General features: G+C 49.3%; 1 protein-coding gene across 2 annotated transcripts in view; it reads left to right on the plus strand.

The window, feature by feature from the left end:
* The window catches only part of CDC27 (cell division cycle 27), a 1,618,725-nt gene that overhangs the window by 1,499,548 nt on the left and 93,931 nt on the right, over positions 1 to 25,246 (plus strand). For both annotated transcript variants that reach the window (XM_069634092.1, XM_069634093.1), the window contains exon 18: positions 2,607 to 2,787. In XM_069634092.1, the coding sequence (XP_069490193.1) occupies positions 2,607 to 2,787 (181 nt within the window). The remainder of the gene's footprint in view (positions 1 to 2,606; positions 2,788 to 25,246) is intronic.

Consider the following 25,246-nt stretch of genomic DNA (forward strand, 5'->3'; position numbering starts at 1 on the left):
TAACATTCCCATAAATGTTGCCATCTACTATGAGTAATGCAGTTGACATATATGCAGAGCAGTCTTCCCCATCCTTGCCGGGCACGGGATCAACACTGCCATTAATGCTTCAACCGAACCCCTTTGCAGAAAACGATTGAATACTTGGCCTACGTGCGGAGAGATCAACTTTGCAAACACCTTATAGAATTGGGCAAGTCACTGTCTGGGCCAGGAGCCTTTTCCTGGGGAGAGGACCTGAATGGCCCTGTGGACCTCAGTTTCTGTAATATCTGCCTGCAGAGCCGCCCTATCTTCGGCTGAGAGGCTCTGGAGCCTCGCCAACTCTATCAAACGCGTCTTTTGCACTTGACACAAGGACTCTAGATCCAACTTTGCTGAAAAAGTTCTCCATTAATGTAATTTTGTCTTGTCCTCGTAGGACCCTATTACCTGACCCATCCTTTAAGGCATGTATATGGCTGCGTTGTGAGCGTGTGCGCATAGCTTAGACGCCAGTATGCTGTTGGCCTTATTACCCTTAACATAGTAATATTGTTTCGTGTTACGCATAGCATGCGCTGCATTGTCTGTCAAGTGAGTCTCTAATACCTTCTGGGCCGCTCGCAGTTCCCTCTGGGATTAGCACAAGTTTTCAGTTTTGTGCTGGCTGTCGAAGTGGCTGACTTAATTTTCCAGAGCTATCCCCTTGGTTCTGCAGGTCCTTATAAATGTTGCTTAACTGACGATAGCTCCTCTAAAGACTGCTTTCCCTGCATCCCATAGTAGGCAGGGATCAATATCATTAATATAATTCTCTGCGAAATAATTAGTCGGTGTATCTGTTATGTGGAACCTCATGGCGACATCCTTCAATAGGACGTCATTAAGGTGCCACGGTTTCCACCGGACTGGAGAAGCACGGCCAGTTCTAGAGAGGACTTGACTGCTGCGTGATCTGACAATACTTTTGAGAGAATTTTGCTCCTCGTGACTAGGGGGCCAAAAGCCCGAGAGGCTAGCATCATGGATAATCTTGAGAAATCCTGGTTCACTGGGTATTGGGTCAAATTACCTTTTTCTTTTTTTCGAAAGGAAAAAAGACTGATTTAGAAAGACCGCTCCATGACCAGACAGAGCGGTCTTTCTAAATCGAACTGTTGGCCCCTGCGCTGCACATGAGTGTGTGCAGGGGCTGTACAGAGAGACGGAGAGGACGAGCTGCAGGAGTCCAGAGGTAAGTCTGTGTAGTGTCTGTGTGTGTGTGTGAGAAAACGTGTGTATGTGAATGGGGATTAGGGGGCTGTCTGGGAGCAAAGCGGGCTTGGGGGAATAAAAAAATAAACAGTGGTGATGCCCCTTCCCAGTTTTCTGTGGGTCGCACAAATTCGACCGAAAGAAATCAGTCTTTTTGAAATGCGACCTTTTGAAAACGTGAAATGACATAGAACGCTTTCATCTGGATGGAAAAATCTCCAGGCCTTGATCACCAATGGATCCCTCAGGAATCTCGTTATGATCAAGAAGTTAGGTTCTTCTCTGCCGGGGTGGGGGTGGGCGAACATTTTGATCTTTGAGAGGATCTACCACACAATAAGTCTCCTGAAATATTAGCGATATGTCAGAGAATCCCATAATCGATTGTGTCAGCGTGTCAAAGAATGCCTCATATTCCATCTTGAGCATGTAAATGGAGACTAGAGTGATTTTATGGTCACGCAGCCTAGTGTTTAATGCTAAAAAGCTACCCCCGTATCTTGCTAATCCTTGGTAATCCTCAAAGGTATTATTCAACAGACTAGAATGGCCACCTTTGTGGTTATTCCCTGGGATAGGCTTTGCATGTCATGCTTGGCTCGTCTTGGGACAAGAAGTGGGTCTCCTGAAGGAATACTAAAGTAGGAGACAATGCATCTGGAGAATGGTTTTCGCTTAATTGGGGAGAAGAGCCCCTGGACATTCAGGGTCAAACATGTGATCTCAAGGGTTGGGGGGGGAGGGGTTCCTTTCCGCCTCGCCTGGAGTTTTGCAGATGAGCATTAGATGGGGTTATATGGTCATCAGGCATATCGTAGGGATGTATGGGAATAGGTCGAGAGACAGGAGGCCTGGTGTCTTGCAATGAAATGTCCACATAAATAGAGCATGCCCACATTCACATTATAAGGACACCAACATACCCCTTTGCAAATCCAAACCATCTTAAGCCTGCAACATTCAAAATCCCCAAAATGAAAATCCAACAATCCCATGTCGAACATTTCCAACACATTATTGGGCGTTCTAACGGGATGGTATCCATGTTGGCCCTAACTGGTCGAACTAATGCCCAGATTGACAGTCTAGGACGTTTAATTAGCTATTCTAAAATGCTACTATGCATATTTTTGAAAAGTGCAAATTTGGTAAACCTTAATAAAGATATTACTAACTAGAATGAACCAATTAATTTCAATTGCTGCTCAAATCATTACCAATTAGGACCGCTGTTTCTTGTGGGAGGACACTTTTTATTCTGGGATAGTCAAGTCACTTTAATTTTGACTTCTTTTGATCCACTTGAGCTTTTGCAAAAATCTGGCATTGTAAAGTAATTTGACATGGTCTATTACATGTTTTTGTTTCAGGTTTATAAGAAGCTTGGTCAAACCCATTTAGCTCTGATGAATTTTTCATGGGCAATGGACTTGGACCCTAAAGGTGCCAACAACCAGATTAAAGAGGCCATTGATAAACGGTACCTTCCAGATGATGAGGAGCCAGTTACGCATGAGGAGCAAGTCAGTGATGGTTATCCTTATGAAACAGGTATGGAGTTATGCTTCCAGTGTTGCATCTGTGAAAAGAAGCTGACTTTGTAAAAACACATTTAAATATCTTAATTTCATACAGCTATACAGGGTGTGTTGTGATTAATGTATATGTAAAATATTTGAGTGGGTGAGGAAAAGCGATATATATTCTTGTTTTGCAGTAAATTGCTGGTTCCTACAAATTCCCTAATCTGTGATTGCGTCCCGTATCTTAGTGCAGACTGAAGTATAGGCATAAATACTTCTAATGTATTACTTTCTCCCACCGATTCCTAGTCTTGGATTTGTCCTCTCCCAGCACCAGCTGTTACCAGAAGATATTTCAGGCCACCAATGAGCACTGTGTGGCTCTGAGTAGGCATCTTTGGCCACTCCAATAACAAGACATGGGGAGGGGTGGGGGGGCATTATATATGAAGCCAGTCATGCTCCATGACCTCAGTTACTTTTTCCATACACTAAAAATTCTGCTTTGGCACCACTTGCTAATTATGACTGTCTTGCCTACTGCCCCGACTGCTTTAGGATTGCGGGAGGAAAATGTAGATGTGGATCCCCATAAGGTGTGCCTTTAATCCTTTTGGGAGGAAAGTGGCATAAAGGATTGCTGATCCATTACCAATCCATGCACTCCAATGCCCTCCAGGAGTGTCTCACTAAACTTTACCCCTACCTTCACATAGGGGTTGCAAAGATGAACCGGATCCTTCTTTGAGAGCATGATCCCTTCAAGACAATCGGAGGTGGGAAAGCTCTTCAGAGAAGGAAGAGATTCTAGTGAATCCAAACATCACTCCTCCTCTTCCTCAAAAAAAGAAAAGGAGTGGTCTCTCTTGCTCTAGGGGCTAAGGCAGCATCTCAAAGCAATCACCACATACACAGGTACCGTTGCCTGTGAATTTCTCCACCAAGCAATAGTGGGAAGAAAATGTCATAAGCTTGACATCTCTTCAAAGGTGTCAGTGGCTTTTCATTGGCACTCTTGGTGAAGTGGCAGATCACATTTGTTGAAGTCAGCAGAGGCAACTCTTTGGACCCGCAACTGTACAACTGCTGGCTTAGTCCTGGCTCCTTCGATGGAAAATGCCCTGCCTTTGGGCGTTGAAGCTCTAGCATCCACATCGCCATCAGTGTCTGTTATCGATGGCATCTCTATGCTATGGTTTCCTGGAATTAATTCAACTAAAAAATGGGGCACATCTTTGAGTGGAACCCCATTCGTTGTGGTCCTGATCCTCTTGACTCTACTCTGGTCACCTGGAAGACTTTCTGGTGAAGTTCTACATGCAATGTTTAGCTGTCCAAGAATCTGCAGCCATGGACTGTTACATTCGGCTCTTCCCCTGTTTTGACTACCATGTTAGGGGTGAAGAGCCCTTTAGAAATTTGGCCTCCAGCGTTTCTTTTGCCAGAGTAGACATAGAGGTTCCAGAGAGGTGGTGTTGCTATCTCCACTGTCAATTCATCAACTCCCGGTTCAAACCCCCTTAAATGTGAAATTTGTCTGTTCTATCTCGGTGGGGAGAACATTGTCCTGGTTTGTCAAGGCGTGGCAGCACTCCACCACCACAAACGTTTGGGCCTTACAAGTTGTTTCTCAGGGTTATTTATCCATGGTCCACTGTCCTTCCAGATCTTTACCATCAGATTTCCCTATCCATCATTTGCTTGCAAAAGGCATCAATGAGCTGGAGCTGCCCTCATAGCCAGGGATGGGCTGGTACTTTGTAATTTTTGGTGGCAAGGGATAACTAGGGCCTGCATTCCATGCTGGATCTAAGACATTTGAATGTGTACCTCTGCAAGGACTTGTTCAAGATTGTCTGCTTGGCCCAGATCGTCCACATCTTTAAGCTGCAGAACTGATTGTTGTCCCCTGACCTTCAGGATACCTACTGCCATGTGCCAATTCACTGAAGCAAAGGAAGTACCTGAGATTTACTGTGGTGTAACGGCCACTACCATTTCTGGGTCCTACCATTCAGCCTTTCCCCAGCCCAAAGTATTGTCAAGATGTTTGCTTTGGAAGTTGCACGTCTGGAGGTATAGAGTTCACATCTTTATCTACCTGCATGATTTATGTAGTCCTGTCTGCACCCCGGATCTATTGATGGCACACCGATCCTATTTGGCACAACTTTGGCTTCACTGACCTTAGTCATCCCACATTTCGCAGTCGCTTGGTCGGATACTACTCGAAGATTGAGTGGCAAACATACCTATGGTTGATACATTCCGGGCTCAGAGTATTTTTATTAAATCTAACATTTTTCTATAGCACGAACGTGGTTTACAAAAAACATATACTTTATAAGAGTGACAACCACAACAATTCATTAAATAAAATTAATTTATCCTAAAATCATCCTGCACCCTGCAATTCAGTTAAGTCTTAATATGCACATTTATATAAAACAACCAAGATTTTCATAAAGGAAACCATTCATAAACTCATATAATATCAATCCTGCAAGACTAGAAAGCCTGAACCCAACCCCATGAGTTTACTTTCTTACTGAAATTAAGATAATTTTCAATCTGTTGGATATCTTTCGGAAGTGAGTTCCAAAATATAACAGCGGACACTGAAAAAGATCTTTTCTGAGTTAACTAACGTTTTAAGCTAGGAACCTCAAGTTTCAACTACTCCCGACTCCGAAGCACTCTTAAACTCCCAGAGATTTGGGAATTGAGTATGAAGTGCTGTATGCACAATGCGTCACAATTTAAAATGTATCCTAAAATCAATGGGTAGTGTGAGGGGTCAGTAATGTGAGACTCACGCCTGCGTTTAGTTTTCTCAAGATTTGACTTTTTTTATTTTACATAAAATTATATAAAAACCTGAATTAAACCTAAACTATCAGGGGATTCCCTACCTATTCTAGGATCTAAGGGAAATCTCCTAGCATCCACAAAACTAACCCTCTCTCTAAAACACAGAGCCTCATAAACCTTTTAAAAACAGAAACATACAAAGCAACATGAAAACATACTAAAAAGGTAATCAAACAACCAGTGTCTTGGATGACTTCTGATATGTCCCAAAGTGTTTCCTCCAAGGAAACGAAAAATGTCTAAGTCTTGAACAGTTCAAAAGAAACAAGTTGACACAAATAAAAATCCACTGGTAACTGCTTGATGAAAAATATTCTCCTTCCCAGTACACAAAGAAAATAACAGCACCAAAGGGATTTCCTAGAGGACTTCCTTCCAGGAAAGAAAGGGTAAAGTTGAAGACAAAAGTACCACTAAAGTTTACATCAACTTCTACAGTGTCTCTTGTACAGTTTGTCCGGATGATTCTGCTTAAGGTTTGCTTTCTCTTCAGCAACTCCTTTCTATTATTCATGCTGTGCAAGCGGGCTTCCTTTCCCCATAGCTGACTTCTTGTTCTACTACTTCCAAGTAATACAGCTCTGACAAGAAATGTTGACGACCACAGTTCTACTACTGCTATTACAACTTCCAATGTTAGGAAAATGTATTGTTGCTACTTCAACTTTAGGCAACTTTGATGGCTCTACAGGTTGGGAAGGCACTTTTCGACCTCTACAGGTTGGGAAGGCACTCTTCTCTCTTGCATGGCAAGAAAGGGCAGCCTCTTTGCCTTTCCTTCTGTCGTGCAGCTACCACAAAATCTGCCTCGAGCTTCCAGACTAGTTCTCCTCCGTTCAAAATGTCTCAGCCTAGCCGATTTAAAACAAGTTAATTGTAGAATCAAATATGGCAATAGAACACTTCATGTATGAACATGAAGATGTGCTACATATATTTCTTGCCATTCTTGAATTCAGGCAAAGTGACTTTACTCTGGCCCCCAGCGGTATCCAGGGAGTACCCAGTGAAATACGGTTCTGAGACTTCTCCAGCATGGATTCACATGCTCATGAATATCCCCCGTCAGGCTGGGAATGCTGGGTAAAGAAAAAAATCAATTTCAGTTTCGTTTCTGATCTGTCTTTCTACTAATAACCAACCACTGGTCTCTGGGTCATACTGCCCCCAGCCAATGACTGCCCTCTACCTAAGCCCCTCCTCTGGCAGCCATCTTCAGATTTTTACCGCACGTTCAAGTGTTGGAGTCCTCGTGCTATAGCTCTCGAGCTTTTACTGCGTTTTCGCGCTTTTTTCAAAGAGATTTTCTCATTTTTTGGTTAAATCGAGCCTCAAGCTCCACCATTCTACTTCTGATCAACGGGGACCCGTTTCGGAATTTTCTACGCCCCTCAAGGCTGATGTTTTCATCGAGTTACGCTTCCTTGGAGGATTCCAGAAGATCCGAGGCCTACCTTGGACATGGCCCAGGACAAGGGAAGCTTGATGCCCGGATCCAAGCTGTTCAGGAACTGCCCTGGATGCGGGTTACAGAATGTTTTCAAGGAGGACGAGCATACGAGATGTCTCTACTGCCTTCATGAGGACAAGACGCACGTGGAGAAGGACTGTGCGTTCTGCAAGAACCTTTCAGAATCGTCGTACCCGCCTCGCCAGCTGGCTGGAGAAGGGCCCAGCAGGTGAGAAGAAGAAAAGGTCAGAGCAGTCTTCTAAATCCTGTGAGGGCGCCCCGGCGACAGAGGCCCAACAGAAGGCTAAGCACCGTGAGTCCGCGGGCACTGGGAGCGCATAACGGTCGGGCTCTTCGGCTGCCAGGCAGGGCATGCCTTCCCCGGCACCATCAACCACGAGCCAACGCTCTGGTTCGGGGAATAGGAAATCCGAGAACCCGGGTAAGCTTCTGGAGAGGCCCCGGTTGATCTCGAAGGGAGCCGAGAGCGAGCGAGGCGGTGACCCTCCCCCCAAGGTGAAGGCCCTCGACACACCTAAGGTGGTGAGGGCCATGATCCAACCGGCGAAGGCCTCTTATCGAGGGAGTCGCAGCGGCCCTGGCGAAGCCGGCGGAGCCTACGCCAGTGGAGGTGACCTCAGGGCCCAGAGTTTCTCTGCCACCGCGGAGGGAATCCTCTTTGCAGCCCATCGACAAGGCCCCCGTGAAGACCCCGGTGGAAAAAGGGGGGGGGGCGGTGGCCATTACGGACACGGATTCAGCCTCTGAAAAGGAGCTGGTGGAAGCCGTGAAGGGCCTCAACGAGAGGTTCGAGGAGGTACGTTCCCACGGGAGTGATCCTGCTGATGTGATCAAAGAAAGGAACGAGGGCAACGACGAAGGCCCAGTGGAGGAGCAGCCATCCCGCCCGTCACAGCCATTAGCCTCAGGACAGCTCGGCGGCCATTTTGTTGGCAATCCAATCCTTATGCACCGAGATGAGGACGGGATTACCACGAACCCCGGCGGAGGATCCAGAACCAGGATTGTCGGGAAGCCCGCCGAACAAGCGGAGGAGAGTCCACCCCGCCCTTCGTGCCCACAAGGACTGTGGAGCCCTCACCGGACCCCTGAGATGACACGGGGACGGATGACGACAGTGGTGACGACGGGACAGACCTTCCATCACCACCCCTTCAGGCTTTTCCTCCCGACGAAATTGGCTCTTTCCACGCCATGATCGCCAGGGCATCTGAGCTCTTCCAGCTCTGCCCGGAGGAACAGAAGAAGGAAGGCTTCCTCTACCAACGGCGGGAGGCCAAGAGAAAGACGGTCCTCGCGGTACCGTTACTCGACGATATCTGGGACGAGGGACTTGCCGTCCTGAAGAACCCTTCCACGACGCCCGCCAATAGGGACCAGTACGAGAAGAAGTACCGGGTCCCCGACGCCATCCCCTTGTGCCTCAGGGCCCAGCCTACGCCGGATTCGGTCGTCTCAGCAGCGGCCAGAAGAAAGCTGCGGGTGCGGCGGCTTCAACCTCCACTTCCCCACCGGACGGCGAGGGAAAGAAATTGGACGCCATGGGGTGACGGGTCATCTCGTCGGCAGCGACGACAATTAAGGCGGCCAACGCCTTAGCCATTGTGGCCCGTTATGACAGGGAGCTTTGGTACAAGATAGCGCCCCTGCTGGACTTCTTACCAGACGACAAGAGGGCGGGGGCCCTAGAGATTCTGCAGGAAGGTGCGGTGGCGTCGGACCACGCCATCACGGTGGCAACGGACATTGCCGACACCGGATTTCGCCAGTTGGGCAACGGCGTTTGCCTTCGACGACGAGGATGGCTCAAGGCGACAGACCTCCGTCAGGACGTTCAGACCAGGGTGTTGGACATGCCGTTCGACGGCAACAGCCTGTTTGGAAAGGTGGTAGATGAGTTGCTCCAGGCCATCAAGACCGACACTGAGATGGCCCGAGCCCTGGGAGTCCTACAACGACGACAGCCCTTTCAGAGCACCGGAGGCAGACGAGGGGCCTCCAAGGGATCCAGCGGTGGCTCCTCTATGTACCGCCAGGCAGCCCGCTCCTCGTCCCAGGAGGCCTACAGAGGTCGCGGCAAACAAGGAGGATCTCACCGCCGTCGTCAAGGAGGGCAAGGCCACTTCCAAAACAAGACTGAACCGGCCGTAGCGTCGGCCCCCCACCGAAGCATCCCGGTGGGAGGCCGGCTGACGAAGTTCGTCAGCGTGTGGGAGTCCATCTCCGCCGACAGTTGGGTGCCTGATACCCTGGCCCGCGGGCACTCGCTAGAATTCCTGAAGAAGTGTCCCCGCATTCCTCCCGTGGCCAGGAAGGAGAATCACGTCCCTCAACTGCTGTTGGAGGTAAGGGCGATGCTCAAGAAAGGTGCCACCAAGCTCGTCCCCAAGAGGCTCCGGGGATCCGAAGTATACTCAAGATACTTCCTCATCAGAAAGAAGACAGGCGGTTGGCGCCCCATCCTGGACCTACATCGGCTAAACAAGTTCATCAAGGCACAGAAGTTCAGGATGGTCACCCTCCATCACGTGCTGGGACAGCTGGAGGAGGGCGACTTCCTATCGTCGTTGGACCTGGAGGATGCTTACTTCCACATCCCCATTCTAAAAGGACACAAAGTTCCTCAGATTTGTAGTCCAGGGACTTCACTACCAATTCAGAGCTCTGCCGTTCGGATTGAAGTCGGCACCCAGGGTGTTTACCAAGTGTCTAGCACCAGTGGCGGTGCGGCTGCGCCTGCAGGGGATCCACATCTATCCCTACCTGGACGACTGGCTCATCCGTGCAAGGACAAGAGAACTCGCCGTCGAGCACACAGCGAGGACCGTCCGCCTACTCGCGGAGCTGGGATTCGCCATCAACTACCCCAAATCCCACCTGGTTCCGTTGCAGCGAAGCTCGACACAGTGGAGCGATTGGCGTCTCCGGAGGAGAGAACGAAGGCCATTTTGGGCAAGGTGCAGCGCCTGCTAGCCACGGACATGGCCAGGATGAGGTCCATCAAGTCCCTCCTCGGGATGATGTCCTCATGCATCTACCTAGTGCGCCTTTGCAGACTAGGGATGCGTCCGCTTCAAGAGTTCCTCGACGCCCGCTGGAGGCAGGCGGCGGGCAGCTTCGAAGACAGGATCCCGCTCAACGAGGTCTTCTGTCGGGCGATTCATTGGTGGGGAACCCGTGCGCACCTCATGGCAGGCAGACTTTCAGACCCCAGCGTATGAGGAGATGGTGACGACGGACGCCTCCCTGGAGGGATGGGGTGCTCACACCGGAGATCTCCACGCAAGATGCCTTTGGCTCCCGTAGGAGAAGTCTCTTCACATCAACATCCTGGAGCTCAGGGCCGTGTTCTGGGCGCTCAGATAGTTCCTCCCGTCCCTGAAGGGCAAGGTGGTGAGGATTTTCACCGACAACACCACCACAATATTCAACATCCGGAAGCAGGGAGGCACCAGAACACCAGCCCTGTCCAAGGAGGCCCAGGATCTGTGGCACTGGGCCGTCGCCCAGGGGATGTTTCTGGTTCCCTTCCACCTGGCAGGAATAAAAAACACCATTGCTGACGCACTCAGCAGGGAGCTACGCTCGTGCCACGAGTGGGAACTAAGCCAGGATCAGGTGGATCGGCTCTTCCGACATTGGGGCAAACCCGAGATCGACCTGTTCGTGACAGCGATGACCTCCAAGTGCCAGAGGTTCGCCTGCAGGTTTCCCCAGCCGAGGAGCATGGGCGATGCTTTCTCGTTCCCCTGGGATGGCCTATTCCTGTACGAGTTCCCTCCGTTGCCGTTGCTGCTCCGTCTCATCAACCAACTCAAGAGGTCCCGGTGCAGGATGATCCTTGTTGCACCGGGGTGGCCGAGACAGATCTGGTACCCGGACCTTCTGGACTTGTCAACGTCCCCACCAGTCAAGCTGCCAATGGACGCGGATCTTCTCTCCAGAGAAGGAGGCGCCATTCTTCATCACGACCTGGAGTCGCTGAACTTGCAGGCCTGGTTCCTGCAGCACTAGAGTTTGGAGGGTACGATATCCCGGCAGACTGCAGAGAGGTTCTTGCAAAGGCCAGGGCGTCCTCAACTCTCAATAGCTATGGACATAAGTGAAAGAGGTTCTCTGTCTGGTGCCGTGCACAGAAGATTAACCCTCTACGGATTACAGCACCCCAAGTGCTACCATACCTACTGTCGCTGGCCAAGGCTGGACTAGCTCACGCTTCCATCAAGATACATCTGGCAGCAATCTCCCGATACACCAGAACTACAGGACAGCCGTCCTTGTGGTCTCATCGACTGGTGAAGGAATTTATGAAGGGACTGTTCCGATCGTTCCCGCCGGTGAAGGCTCCAGCCCCGGCGTAGGAGCTCAACGTGGTGCTGACCAGGCTCATGGGACCGCCATTCAAGCCTTTGCATTTGGCTCCGTTGAAGTTCCTGTCGTGGAAGACAGCGTTCCTTGTGGCCATCACCTCCACACGACGTGTGGGAGAGATTCAGGCCCTATCCTGCAAGCCTCCATACTTGACTTTTCACGATACGAGGGTGGTGCTGAGGACGCACCCCTCTTTCATGCCCAAGGTGTCGTCGGACTTGCATCTTAACGAGCCCTTGGTGTTGCCAGTTTTCTTTCCGTCGCCTTTGTCGCCGGCCGAGAGGACTTTGCACTCGCTGAATGTAGCTAGAGCGCTTAAGTTCTACGTGGACCAAACGAAGAGTTTTCGGAAGACCTCACAGCTATTTCTGAACTTTGGACCTGTGAACCAAGGGAAGGCTCTCTCGAAGGCTTCCATTTCCAGATGGCTTTCCGGCTGCATCATGCACTGTCATCGGTTGGCCAACCGACCGTTGCCCGGCCATCCGAGAGCCCATTCGACCAGAGCGATCGCTACTACTACGGCATTCTTGTCTGGTGTGCCCCTGCTGGACATCTGCAGGGCTGCTACGTGGAGGTCGACGCACACCTTCACAAGATTCTACTGCGTCGATCGGGATTCCAGGGAGGAGTTCAGAGTCGGCCAAGCAGTGCTGCGCAACCTGTTCGCCTGAAGGTGGGCCTGGTGAGGAGGTAAGAGTTGCTTAATGTTGAGTTTATGTAATTCTTAATGTTGAGCCGTATGCCACCTCCCGTGGTTGTGCATGTAGGTACTGCTATGTATTCTTATATTCATGAGCATGTGAATCCATGCTGGAGAAGGAACAAGTTACTTACCTGTAACTGTTGTTCTCCAGCATGGGTCTGGCATGGATTTGCATGTAAACCCTCCCGCCTACCCCTCTGCGGCTCTTCTCTTGGTCCTACTGCAACTTTAGTGCTACCAAATATGAAGATGGCTGCCAGAGGAAGGGCTTAGGTAGAGGGCAGTCACTGGCTGGGGGCAGTATGACCCAGAGACCCAGTGATTGGTTATTAGTAGAAAGACAGTTCAGAAACGAAACTGAAACTGATTTTTTTCTTTACCGAGGATTCCCAGCCTGACGACGGGGAATATTCATGAGCATGTGAATCCATACCAGACCCATTCTGGAGAACAGCTACAGGTAAGTAACTGGTTCCTCCTTCAAGATGGTTGAATGACGTGTGACGTCATGCGCAATACGCGTTATGTCACACGCTTTGAAAACAACAAATAGCTTCCTAACGGTGCCAGCGGTATTGTATTTATTTATAGAGCGGGCCGAGCCGGCAGGCATCTGGGCGCTTACAAAGATTTGGTTACAGGTAAATAAGTAGGATAAAAATAGTCTAGGATAATATACATGGAAGTTTACAGGCAAATGTGAAAATGCAGGGTAAGTACAAAATATACATATGTACATATATACAGTACAGGTTTAGGTCGTCAGTGGTCATTTGCGTGCAGCCATTGTTTAACCTTGGTCTTGAAGGCAGGGAGGGATGGTAGTGCTCTTAATGAATCTGGTATAGAATTCCAGAGTTGAGCTGCCAAGACTGGAAAGCACGATCTTCCTGTTTGAAGCTAGGGATTCTTATGCTATTAACCTGTGCCTTTCTAATAGGTCATTCTGATGTGTATTTGGTGAATCTCTGTCAGGTAAGTGGGTGCTTTGTTATCAAGGCATTTGTATGTCAGGTTTAGTGCTTTGTACTTAATTGTATCTTTGATGGCTAACCAATTGATAGAACGTCTTACTTCGGAGATGTGCTGTCTTTTAGGGATGCCTAGGGCAGTTCTTATAGCGTTGTTTTGGAGGGTTTGGAGTTTTAGTATTGTGATTACTGGTACCCAGGTAAAGTGCGTTGCAATAATCCAATTTGGACAGGATTAGTGCCTGTCCGATGATAATGCAGCTGTCTGTGGTCAGAAAAGGTTTGCATGCATATAACAGTTTGCACATGTAGCTGGGTTGCACAAGCTGTGGCATTAACTTGCCTGTTGAGATTGAGTGCAGAATCCAGGTAAAAACCAAAGGCTTTTATCTCGATACCGTCGATGATGGAGTTGTATTGGGGAGGGAGTTTACTCAGTCTATTGGTGGATCCTGTGATGAGGAGTTCAGTCTTTTCATCGTTAAGACATAGACCGTGAGTGGCCATCCAAGTTTGTATGATTTGATAGATTTTTCTTGAGGAGTCCTACATCTTTGTCGTATTGTCCCTGAATAGGGGTGAGGATCTGGGTGACGTCAGCATAATTAGTATATGAGACACCCAGATTATCAAGTATATCGAAGAGGAGCTTTGTAAATATATTATAAGAAGTGGGGGAGACACAGGATCCCTGAAGTACTCCACATGTGATTGGTACAGGATCAGCTGATGAAGAAGGTGAGAATACTCTTATGGTTCTGTTGTCTAAGAGTTTATCCATGTGGAGGCCTCTTTGGAGAAGTTAGCGGCAGATTTGAGATGGCTGTATAAGAGTTTATGGTCCACCAAATCAAATCCGGCGGAGAGGTCTAAGAGTAGGAGAATGGAAATTTCTCCTTTTGTCTTTCCGGTCAGTCAGTTGGTTCTTAAGATCGAGAAGGGCTGTCTCCGTTCTGTGTCTTGGCCTGAAACCCGATTGTCGAGTGCCTAGTAGATTATTGATCTCCAAATAGGATTGAATCTGGAGATAGGCAGCTCTATCTAAGATTTTAAGGAGAAACTGAACTGTCGTAATAGGCCTGTAGTTGGTCGGGACACTTGGGTCTCGTTTTTTAACATTTTTTTAGGAGGGAGGTGTAGTACCCAGGCATCTGAGGTTGGTGGGAACAGAGCAGGATTTGAAAGAGGAGTTAATGAACGTGGTGATAAAAGGAGCTAGGTCCTTTGTAGCTTCCTTAATAATAGAAGCTGGGCAAGTATCCCCAAGGTATCAGGAAGGTTTGAGTGATCTAATGAGGAGTTCTGTCTCTGTAATAGAGATTGATCTGAACTTAAATTGGTTTGGTAGTTTGGTTTGGTTATTGGCAAGTTCTTGCAAGATAGCTTCTTGGGTAGCAAGCGCAATTTTATGGAGTGTACTTTTTTTTCAAGTATTTTGTCATGGAGCATGGCTATTTTGTTGCAGAGGGCATAGGGCAGTGATAATACACTCGCCAAAGTGCAGATCACTCAGATCCTGTCCCAACAAGGTTAGCGGCTAATAGTATTTAGCTATCTGGAATCTGGTAAGACTTACTGTACTCTTACGTCCTATCCCCTTTCCTCCATACTGTATGGGGCGTCCCTGGCGAAGGACGGGAGACTGAACCTTTTTCACCAGAAAAAATCTTCCTCTTCACATTTAGAGGCACACAGGGGGCGTTGCCCTGGGAGCATGCACTCCCCTGACTCTGCCCACCGGCGCCACTCCTCAGTCCCCTTTTCCTCATCGACAGGAACGGGCCTAATTCGCCAGCGCACCTGGGCTTGGCTTCGGCCATGTAATTCCACGCACGGATACTTCTTCTCTTCTGTCTTTTTTTCAATTCATCATTCAGGTTCTCGATCCTCAGGAGTCGCGCTCCTCCCTTGTGTATGTCAACTTCTACAAGGTTCAGCAGGTGTCCATCCTGCGACTGGCTCTTTCCAACTTCAGACCCCCATGCCTTGGCTCGCACCACAGCTGGCAAGCTCGTACCACGCACATCCTGCATTCCTCGAGGTCTCTGAAGACAGACTAGCCAGGTGGAGGGAGCTCTTCCAGAGATCGCCTCCAGAGGACCGGAAGGACAATAATCGATCCAGGCCCAAGATAGGGCCACTCTTTTCCACCGCAACCCGCAAGGGAGACCCCTTCCAAGGACTCGCCCGCGGGGAGGAACCTCTCAGGTTCTCATTCCAGCACAAGTATCGAGGCTAAGTCAGCTACCGACCGGTAGGCCAAGGGGGTCAGTGGATCCTCCAGGAGACAGTGCTGAGGGACCAGAAGGTTATATTACTGGGTCTTCACCTGAGGGGCCACGCCCTAGTACCGACAACATGTCAGAGGGGGCACCTATATGCAGTACTACCAGCAGATCTGCAGAGGGCGTAATGCCTGCCATGTCTTGGCCTGAAATACCGGGATTACTCCTGAGTGGCAACGCCCTAGTACCAGCACACGTACCGAGGCTAGACTAGCTACAAGCCTCATGGCCGAGGGGGTCTCCGTATCCTTCCGGTGTCAGTGCTGAGGGACTGCAAGGTTCTTTTACCAGGGTTACTCCCGAGGGCCAACACCCTAGTACCGGCATCATGCCAGAGGGGGCACCGTCACGCAGTACTACTGACAGTTCTGCCGAGGGCAATACGCCTTCCAGGTCACGGCCTCAGGTGCAGGATACAAGCGTCTTGGACGGGGCTGGTTCCAGCGAGCCAGGGACCACAACTACAACATGTGGAACGCAGCTCATCAAAATGGCCACCGCGCCAGACAAGATGGCGCTCATCCGATTACCCCCTCTTGTGGAGCGGGTGGAGGAAAGTGTCAAAAGGTGGGACTGGTGTCAGCCAGATGTGTGGCCTACAGTTTATCCATCAGTCGCGCAGGGCAGGATTCCCCTGCACCCCAGGCAGAGTGCGCCCCGGCCCCAGCTGCCCTTGGCCACTCTGTCAATATCACCTGCCACATCTTCAGTCTCCAAAGACAGGTTCTTCAAAATGTTCCTAGGTCTGATGGGAATTCCCCAGATGGGGGCCTTCCTCCGGGATGCCATCAGAGACATGCTCCCTCGGGTCACCCCACAAGCACCCATAGTCATTCCTCCGCTGGCTCCGGTGCCACAGGCTCGAGCGCAGGCGCCGCTGCCCCAACCGGCTCCTCCGATTCCGCCTTCCCTGCCTCCCACAGTACAGGCGGTTCCACACCAGCCTCCGCAACAGCCACTGGCTCTGGTCTCCACTCCGCAGCCCACGGCGCCCAGCACTCCTCCACCAGCTGCGACGAGCCTGGCGGACACAGACAAGGAGGAGGAACCCGACACGCCACCTTCAGCCAGGGCCTTCCACGAACGCCTTGCAGGTTTGGCTGAGTATTTGGGCCTCCTTCAATCTGAGGTAGAGCAGCCCGAGGAGGGAATCTTAGCAGAAGTCCTCACCCTAAAACCCCCTAACAAACCTGGAAGCAGACGGGCTCAGCAGACTGGGCAGACTATTACAAGTGGCAATTGAACGACTTTGTACTAAAGGATATCGTCCTCGGGTGGGGGCATCCCTGGGTGGATCTTTTTGCCTCCCGGGACAACAGGAAATTACAACAGTTCGCCTCTTGGCAGGGTTCCTGCTCCCTGGGCGACACATTCCAGGTCCAGTGGAACGACATTGCGGCATATGCCTTCCCACCCATACCCCTAGTCCACAGGGTGATCTGCAGGATAAGGGAATCCCGGCACCTCAGCATCATTTTGATAGATCCCTGGCGGCCGGACAGTCTGTGGTTCTCTGGGCTCCTTAGCCCTTCGGACAGACCACCCATTCACCTACTGCTGGGCCCAGCTCCTCTCCTGGCTCAGCAGGGGGGGTGGGTGCTCCACCCTGCTCCTCATAAGCTAGCCCTCGCAGCGTGGCTCCTGAGCAGGTCACGCTGAAACACTCAAGCCTATCTCAGGCTAACCTAGAGATCATCCAGGGCGCTTGAAGCAAGGCTACTAGGAGTCAATATAAGAGTAAATGGTCAAGCGACATTTGGCAGGCCTCTACATTCCCACGTGTGTCCTCTTTTGGGAAATGCATGGGGTTCCCTGTTTTCCTTGCTGGCTTCGACACCCTAGGCTCAAATCTGTAGGTTGCCCACATGAACAAAATGTCCTTTGCCGAAAGGCTTGGGGTTACCAGTGGGTTACCCTTTTCCTTTTACGCCCCGTGTTAGGGAGAATTCTCTGTTAAGGCTAATTTCCCAAACCTAGTGAGTCCCCCAGCAGCTTTGCTGGATTTTTGGGGTTAATTTTTTTCTCCTGCTAAGAGTCAGACTCTTTTTCTCCCTCTCTTAGACATGATTTGAGATATCCTTTGACTTTGGAATTTGTTTTATGGGCTATGAGGTCTTTTACTCCATAGGGCTTCGTGTGTTTTTGGTATGTGTGTTACACAGCACCCTCTGTGCCGTAACACTGGGGTGTCATAGTGACCCCCAAACATAAACTCCATACCCTGGGACTGACTGTCTCCCACGGCATGTAAAGTCACCATTGGCTTTACTAGTCCTAAATTGTGAACAGAACCAGTACAAACCATCATATTGTGGGCGTACTGGTAGGGGCAATTCGATTGCCCCTGGGTCTGTTGTTCGAGGGGGCACTGTCCAGTCCCCCCTGAGCGAGTTTTGGCTGGTGGCAGTGGATACTACTTTTTATATTCAACCGCGAATATATTCCTATGGGATTTTCCCATTGTTCGAGGCTAATACTTTTTAACATAGCCTCAAACATACCGCTGGTTTATTTATTTAATATTAATTCACCGGTTGGTATTTGTTGCCAGAACTCGGTTCCAAAATGGCGTTTGTGTTCGCTTCTGTGACTCCAACCCAAGGCGAGCCCTTTGTTCCACTTTTTGGCGGGCTTCTCCACAGAAGCCTCCAAAAGTGGTGCCACTCTGTCTGGGTACCACAGGGGGGTGTGGGAGGGGGTTTAGGCACCCTGGACTGAGTTGCCTCGGCAACTCAAGTCGCACTCTTGTGTTATTGGCCCAGTGGTGAGCCGCCCGGCTCCACCAGCATGTTTGAGTGACAGCTACGACTGATGAATGGGGTTTTTCTGCATAAAAGCAGGGCTCTGGGGACTGGGACTTCAGACATCGCCACAGGACCAAAAAATCCGAAGAGGGAGAGGCTGAGCCAACCTGCAACGACGATACTACCGGTGGAGCCCTGCTGAAACGACTCACCACTTCTTCCAACCACAGAGGAGATCTTTATCCCGAAGAGTCTTCTTCCTTTGACTGGTGGGGATAACCAGTTTGCCAGCCTTTTCGCTTTCCCGGATCATCTCGTGGCCGCCTTGCCTGTGGCAAGCACCCCAGCAACCGGGATACCACGGTTTTCCACTACTGCTAATAAAAGGGTAGTACCTTTTAACCGGAGAACTCTGCGGCTGGTTTCTTCCCTGGCAGTGCAACGACCTTCAGCTTTCCTCCACGTCGAGAGCATCTTTTCCTCTGGACGACGCTGCCACTTGCACACGCTGCCAGGAACAACTGCCTCCGCTGGAGGATTCTCTCCACTTTCAAGGTACTGTGTCCGCCTGGCCTCCCTCGCAACGGTCTGTGTGGGGTGTCTCTTAAATCCTCAATTTACCACTTGGGTTGGCCCTAGGCTGGCTAACTAAACTTTTCTGAGCTGAACTGATTCCTTTTTAAACTCTCTGCAAGACTTTGCAAGCCTTTTAAACTGTGCGATCATGGGCGCATTGTTGTTCTACTCTCTCCAAGAGGGAGCCTGGCCTCTGAACTTTTTGCTCACAAGTAGACTTTGACTGCCTTGCTGAGTGCTTCTAAAGTATTGTGTTGTGTGCTGTTTCTAATTTCTGCCTTTTCTCCCCCTTTTTCTTAACTTATTGGAGTGCCATCTTTAGTTAAGCGCTCACCTCTGTCTTGAAATAAGTGGTGTTAACTAAGACTTGTCTAATAAGGAATGTATATATATTAATAGTGACTGTTTTTGAACTTGCTTACAATAATAGTGCTAGAGTGTTTCTAAGTGTGTCTTTAAATAATGATATACTTGATACCAAAGCTCTGGTCAGTGTTGGCTTGTGCTACTGTATTTTGGTACCTATCTTTGTATACTCTATATACTGTCTAACTCTTCTTGAGAGAAGTATGGCTGCTCAGCCACAGCTACCAGGTAAATCTGTGTAGTACAGACTGCTATCAATTGGGTTTACTGCCAACACCTGTAGTCTTAAGCCTTTTGCAGTGGTCCCTAAGGGAACTACACAGGTTTCTGCCTAACACCCTGGTAGGTGCACCCACACATGTGAGGTACAGTTTTCGTCAGGACACCTGTAGGAACGCAAGAAGGTATGACATCTGTTGTTGGCAACGTGTTTCGGTGAGTGGACAGAGTGAAATGTCTCTGAAATTAGCTGGAAATTAAGGCAGTTCTCAGACCTTTCGCTATGGCCAACCAACGAAACACACCGCCAACAACACATGGCCTACCTTCCCGCATCCCCACACGTGCCCTGATGAAAACGGTACCTCATGTGTGGGTGCACCTACCGGGGGCGCAAAAGGAAAAGGGTAACCCACTGGTAACCCCAGGCCTTTCGGCACAGCACATTTTGTTAATGTGGGCAACCTACAGATTTGGGCCTAGGGTGTCGAAGCCAGCAAGGAAAACCGGGAACCCCATGCATTTCCCAAGAGGACAACCGTGGGAATCCACAGAGGTCTGACTTATGCAAATCGGCCCAGAATGTATTACCCAGAACCTCCGGCAAAGACCCACATGGGAGAAAGGTGCCCAAGGCCAGGGATATTACCGCGACTTTGCTGGAGCCCTGGCTGCCCTGTGTTACAGCTTCTCCCCACCAGGGAGTCCCGGCAGTGTGCCAATACCTCCCTGAAGGGAAAAGCTGTAATGCAGCCCAGCCGAAACTCCAGGACGGTTGGAGGCGATGTCCCTGGCCTTGGACATCCATGTACCATGTGGGTGTACCGTCCCCTAAGCACAGCAGCAGCTCCAGGGAGCCCAGCAGGATCCCCATTCCTCCCCGGAGATGACATTTGTAACGTAGCACCACCAGAGGTGGAGCCTGGCCTTGCAGACGGACAACCCACATGGGAGGGATCCGCTCCCAGGGAAACACCAATGTTCTGCTGGCATGGAGGGCTATTTGTGGCCTGCCCCTGCAATTGTGTCCCAGCCCACCAACATATCTGCCCAGACGGCCCATTCCCACCCACACCACCAACAACCCAGCCCCAGTCTCACCCACCCCACTGACAGTCGGCCCTAACCATAGAATAATAATAAACAGTACTCGCATTAGGTTGCAGCTGCTCGTGTATAAAAAGCTGTAAATAAAACAAAAAACATGTTACCTACGGTCACACTAGCAAAAACAAATCAATAGTTTTCAAGCATGCCGCCCCCCCTTGCAAGCCATCCCTGGTGGTCTACTGAAACTCACCCCCCCCTACCTCTCCCCCCCCCCCTCCTGGAAACACATTTGCCCCTTCCTACGGGCTGATATCTGCCCCCAGGGAGGCCTGCATGAGGTACCACTGCCACCTATTTGCAGTTAGGGGGGAGAGGGCCACCAAAAATTGTAGGACAGCCCCCCCAGTGCCTGGGGCAGTAAGGTTTGGGCACCCTGGGGCCAGATCTGTGCCAAGGCAAGTTTGGTAAACAAAGAAAACATTTGAAAAAGGCAGGCTGCACTTTTGGGGGGGGGGGGGCTGAGGGGCACCCTACACCGCTGGGGAATTTTGGAATGTGAAGTGGGGTGTACCTCTCCATCCTCACCCCAATTGGAGGGGCAGCACATCTCATGTTTCCTTCCCTGGGGGCAGATATGGGGGGCTGTCCTGCACTCCTCCCTGGGGTCAGTTGTCCCTTCCTAGGACCAGATATCTGCCCCCAGGGAGGGCTATATGACATGGACCCCACTCCATTGCGAGTGGGGGATGGGGTCACCAACCCGGCCCATTAGAAAATTCCCTATCAGTTTGGGTTGCCCCACAGCCCCCATAAAATGCGGTCCACCATTTTCACTTTTTTCCTTTGGTAACCCAACTCCCCTTGGCGTACAGGGGCACATTGGTGTGCCAATCTGGCCCCAGGGTGCCCAAACCTTACTGCCCCACCCACTGGGGGGCTGTCCCACATTTTTTGGTGGCCCTCTCCCCCCTCACCCCTGCTTTACGCACGCCGACGTGAAACTGAAGGTGATCCAGCCCATTGGCAATGAGGGGGGCACCTCCCCCTCACATAGCCCGGGGGTTGGATTACTGTTTTGAGCGATCCCAACATTGTAGGGATTGCTCAAAACAGTGTGCCAAAACGGATGAGCTATCTCGTCCTTGGCACCCTGGAGGGAATTCCAAGGACGATGTACCTCGTCCTTGGCACTTAAGGGTTAAAGGCAGACGAGTTACACATTTACACAATATATACAAAACATAGTGCACAATGTGCAAGGTATGTATGGTCAGGCACTTTACTAGTTAGGCAATATATACAATACATAATACATAGTGTACACACTGTGTACGGTCAAGGCAGAGGAGAGAAGAGGCAGAAAGGAGGTTAAATGGTGTGTGTAAGGTTTGGTCAGAGGTAATTTTCCTTGATCCAGTGGATGAGGTTGGCTCTAAAGCGAGGGTAGGGTAGGTCTTCCCTCAGGGCGGTGGGAAGGAGTTCCAATATTGGGCGGCTTTAACCGGGAAGCTGCTTCCACCTGTCTTTGTACGTCTAAATCTGGGCACTGTTAGGAGGTTGACGGTTATCGTGGGGCAGTTGGAGGACTGCCTCTTGAATGAGGAATTGTGGGGTGTCATTGTGGAGACCTTTGTGTGTCGGAGAGGCTACTTTTAGAAGGATTTTATCTTAGTGAAGAGCCAGTTATTGTTTCTTCTTATATCAGAAATGTGAGCTTTCTTAGGGATATTGAGGGCTGCTCTCAGAGCATTATTTTGTAGAATCTGGATTTTGTTAGCAATAGATTTATTGCTCCCTAAATATAGGGCATTGCAATAGTCCAGTTTAGACAAAATAAGGGCTATCGCAAGAGTGATGAAATTGTTAGATGAGAGGAACGGCTTGGCTGCTCCGATTAGCTTGCATGTATAAGCGGTGGATGAGGCCATAGAGTTAACTTGATTTTTAAAGGTTAAGGAGGAGTCTAGGTAGAAGCCAAGGGTTTTGACTTCCTTGGCTTCTGTAATGTTGTTGTCATCTATTCTGAATTTGGAATAGTTGTGGCCATGTTTGTTGAGTATGGCAGGAGTGCCGAGGATGAGGATTTCCGTTTTGTCATCATACAGGCATAGACCGTGAGAAGCGATCCATGCCTGGATGATGAGGTACACTCTGTTCACAAAGGCCAAATGCTTAGTGTAATCTCCTGTTAACGGAATGAGGATCTGGGTATCATCAGCATAGTTTGTGTCGGCGATACCCAGACCATCTAGATTGTCAAAAAGGGGCTTTGTGAAAATGTTCTACAGTGTAGGGGACACGCAAGAGCCCTATGGCACTCCGCAGGTGATGGGGAATAGGGTTGGCTGCCGCTGCCGGTAAAAAGACACGCATAGTCCTGTTGTCAAGGAAGGATTGGATCCAGCCTATTACTTCTTGTGAGAAGTGGGCGGCGGAATACAAGTGGTTGCACAGGATTTTGTGTTCCACTAGATCGAACTCCGCCGAAAGGTTGAGAAGAAGCAGTAGGGCTGCCTTTCCACTGTGTCTCAGCGCGTCGATTTGTGCCTTAAGGTCTATCAGAGCAGTTTCAGTCCTGTATTGTGGTCTGAAACCTGACTGGTGTACTCCTAATACATGGTTATTTTCCACGTATTGTTGGATTTGAAGGCAAGCTACCTTGTCTAGTATTTTAAGGAGGAAGGGGACTGTAGCGATTGGTCTGTAATTGGTGGGTATAGAGGGATCTAGTGTTTATCGTTTAAGTAATGGTTGAACCCAAGACTGTTTCAGATTGTTGGGGATAGTACCAGTTGAGAAGGAGGCGTTAATCAGTTTGGAGATGAACGGGGAGAGATTGTGCGCAGCATCCTTTATGATTTGAGCTGGGCAGGGGTCGCCTTGGCAGTTTGAAGGTTTGAGGGTGAGAATGACTTTTTCAACCTCTAAGATGGGTACTTTGTTGAAGTTGAAACAGGAAGGGGGTTGTTGCGGGGTAGCGGAGTGTGAGGGGGCAGTGGCAGAGAGTGTTTGCTGGGCTTGGAGGCAAGGTGGAGAGTTTCTTTTTATTGGCAATCTTGACTTGGAGGGTTGCTACCTTATTAGCTAGAGCATTCTGGATGCTAGTGCACCATGCTTTATCCTTCAGACGGGTGTCGGGGGCTTGAATAGGAGTTTCCATTTCTTTAAGTATTGTGAATAATTATTTTTTGCTCGAGTTAGCTTGTGTGATACGCTTGTTGAAGGAGGATTGTTTGGCAAGAGCAATTTCTTTTTTGTAGAGAGGCTAGTTTACTAAGGTTATTTTTATTGATGGCAGTAGGATCTTGTCTCCATTTTTGTTAACTTTTACTTTTTTCTAGTCTGATTTCAGTTGGGCAGAGAACCAAGTGTTCACCTGTTTTTTAGGTTTGCTTTTTCTTAGTTTCAGCGGTGCTATGGTGTCTAAGGTGGAGATCATTATTTTGTTATACTCCTCTACTAGGGTGAAGGGATCAGTATGGACAGGAAGCGAATTCAGAGTGGGAAGGATCAGGGGAGTACATTTTTCAGCTGTGATATTTCTTTTGTTTCTGGTGGGGATGGCAGGAGCAATACTGTTATCGGGGATGGGTGGTGGCATGGCCTCTAAGGTGAAGGTTATCAAATGATGATCGGACCAATGTTGTGGTTTTATAGATGTGATGGAAGTCTGGCAGTTGTACTGCTTTCCAATCGAGAGTCCTTCCTTTAATGTGGGTTGGACGAGTCACTTTTTGTGTGAACCCAAGTTCCACAAGGGAGTCGTTGATTTGCGAGGCATTATGGTCTAGAGGGTCATTAAATCCTAGGTTGAGATCACCTAAGAGAAAGCATTGTGAGGAGTTTTGAGTTTGTCTGATAAAATAGTGGTTAGGTCTTCTTCGAAGGATCGTAGGGGGCCGGGAGGTCTGTATATAAGGTGGATGGTCAGGTTTTGAGTATCATTGATGGGAAGTTTGACTGTCATTAATTCACAGGAATTGAGGTTTTGTGTTGTGGCGAGTCTCAAGGCTGGGCTAGTTTTAGCAATTATGGTGAGGCCTCCATCTCAGGATTTAGTTTGATCTATTCTAAGGAGGGTATAGCGCTCGGGAATGGCAAGCATGATCGCTGGGCCTGCTGCCGAGTGGAGCCAGGATTCGGTAATGGCGGGGAAGTTAATTTTTTCTAATTGAAGTAGCTTGGCTGTTTCAGTGGCATGGGCTACCGTGGAGCAGGCGTTTATTAGGGCACCTTTCATACTAGTCTGAATAATTTCAGAGGGCAGAGCCTGGGTGTTATGAGGGTGCTTAGGGGGGATGTTGGTATCCTGAGTGGGTCGACTATTGTCCAGGGATGTGGGCTGGTTGGAGGTATCTTTGTGGAAGGGGTTATTAATTTTACCTTTAACACCAATACCTTAGTTAACACTGAACAGGTAACACTGGGAATGCTTTAAAAGCATTAGAGGTAGCATGCTTAGCGTTGACTAATTAGCATGATTAGAATGCAAAGAATGTCACAACTTTATTAACAAAACAGCACATTTATCAGATTGCCTAGAAGGTCAAAGGATTTTGACTGATGGCAACGTTGCTTTATGAATGACAATTTCTTACATATTTTTTGTTTTCTACTTACCCTTTACCCTCGTGATCCTCCCCATTTTCTCTGTGTGGTATCAATTATGTGCACATTTATGGTGGGATTAACCACTATGATTATCCCTACTCTTAATATATCACCATGTATTTTTGAAGGAATTTCCTGTGTATCTCAGTTCTTTTTAACAATGGTTGGTACTATTTGTGTTTAATGTCTGATCGTATTTTGTCTGTTTTCTTTGATATCTTCATGCACAGCCCTGGTTTGGAAAAG

The sequence above is a fragment of the Ambystoma mexicanum genome, chromosome 13 (genome assembly GCF_040938575.1).
Source record: "Ambystoma mexicanum isolate Mex_15411 chromosome 13, UKY_AmexF1_1, whole genome shotgun sequence".
Lineage (NCBI taxonomy): Eukaryota > Metazoa > Chordata > Amphibia > Caudata > Ambystomatidae > Ambystoma > Ambystoma mexicanum.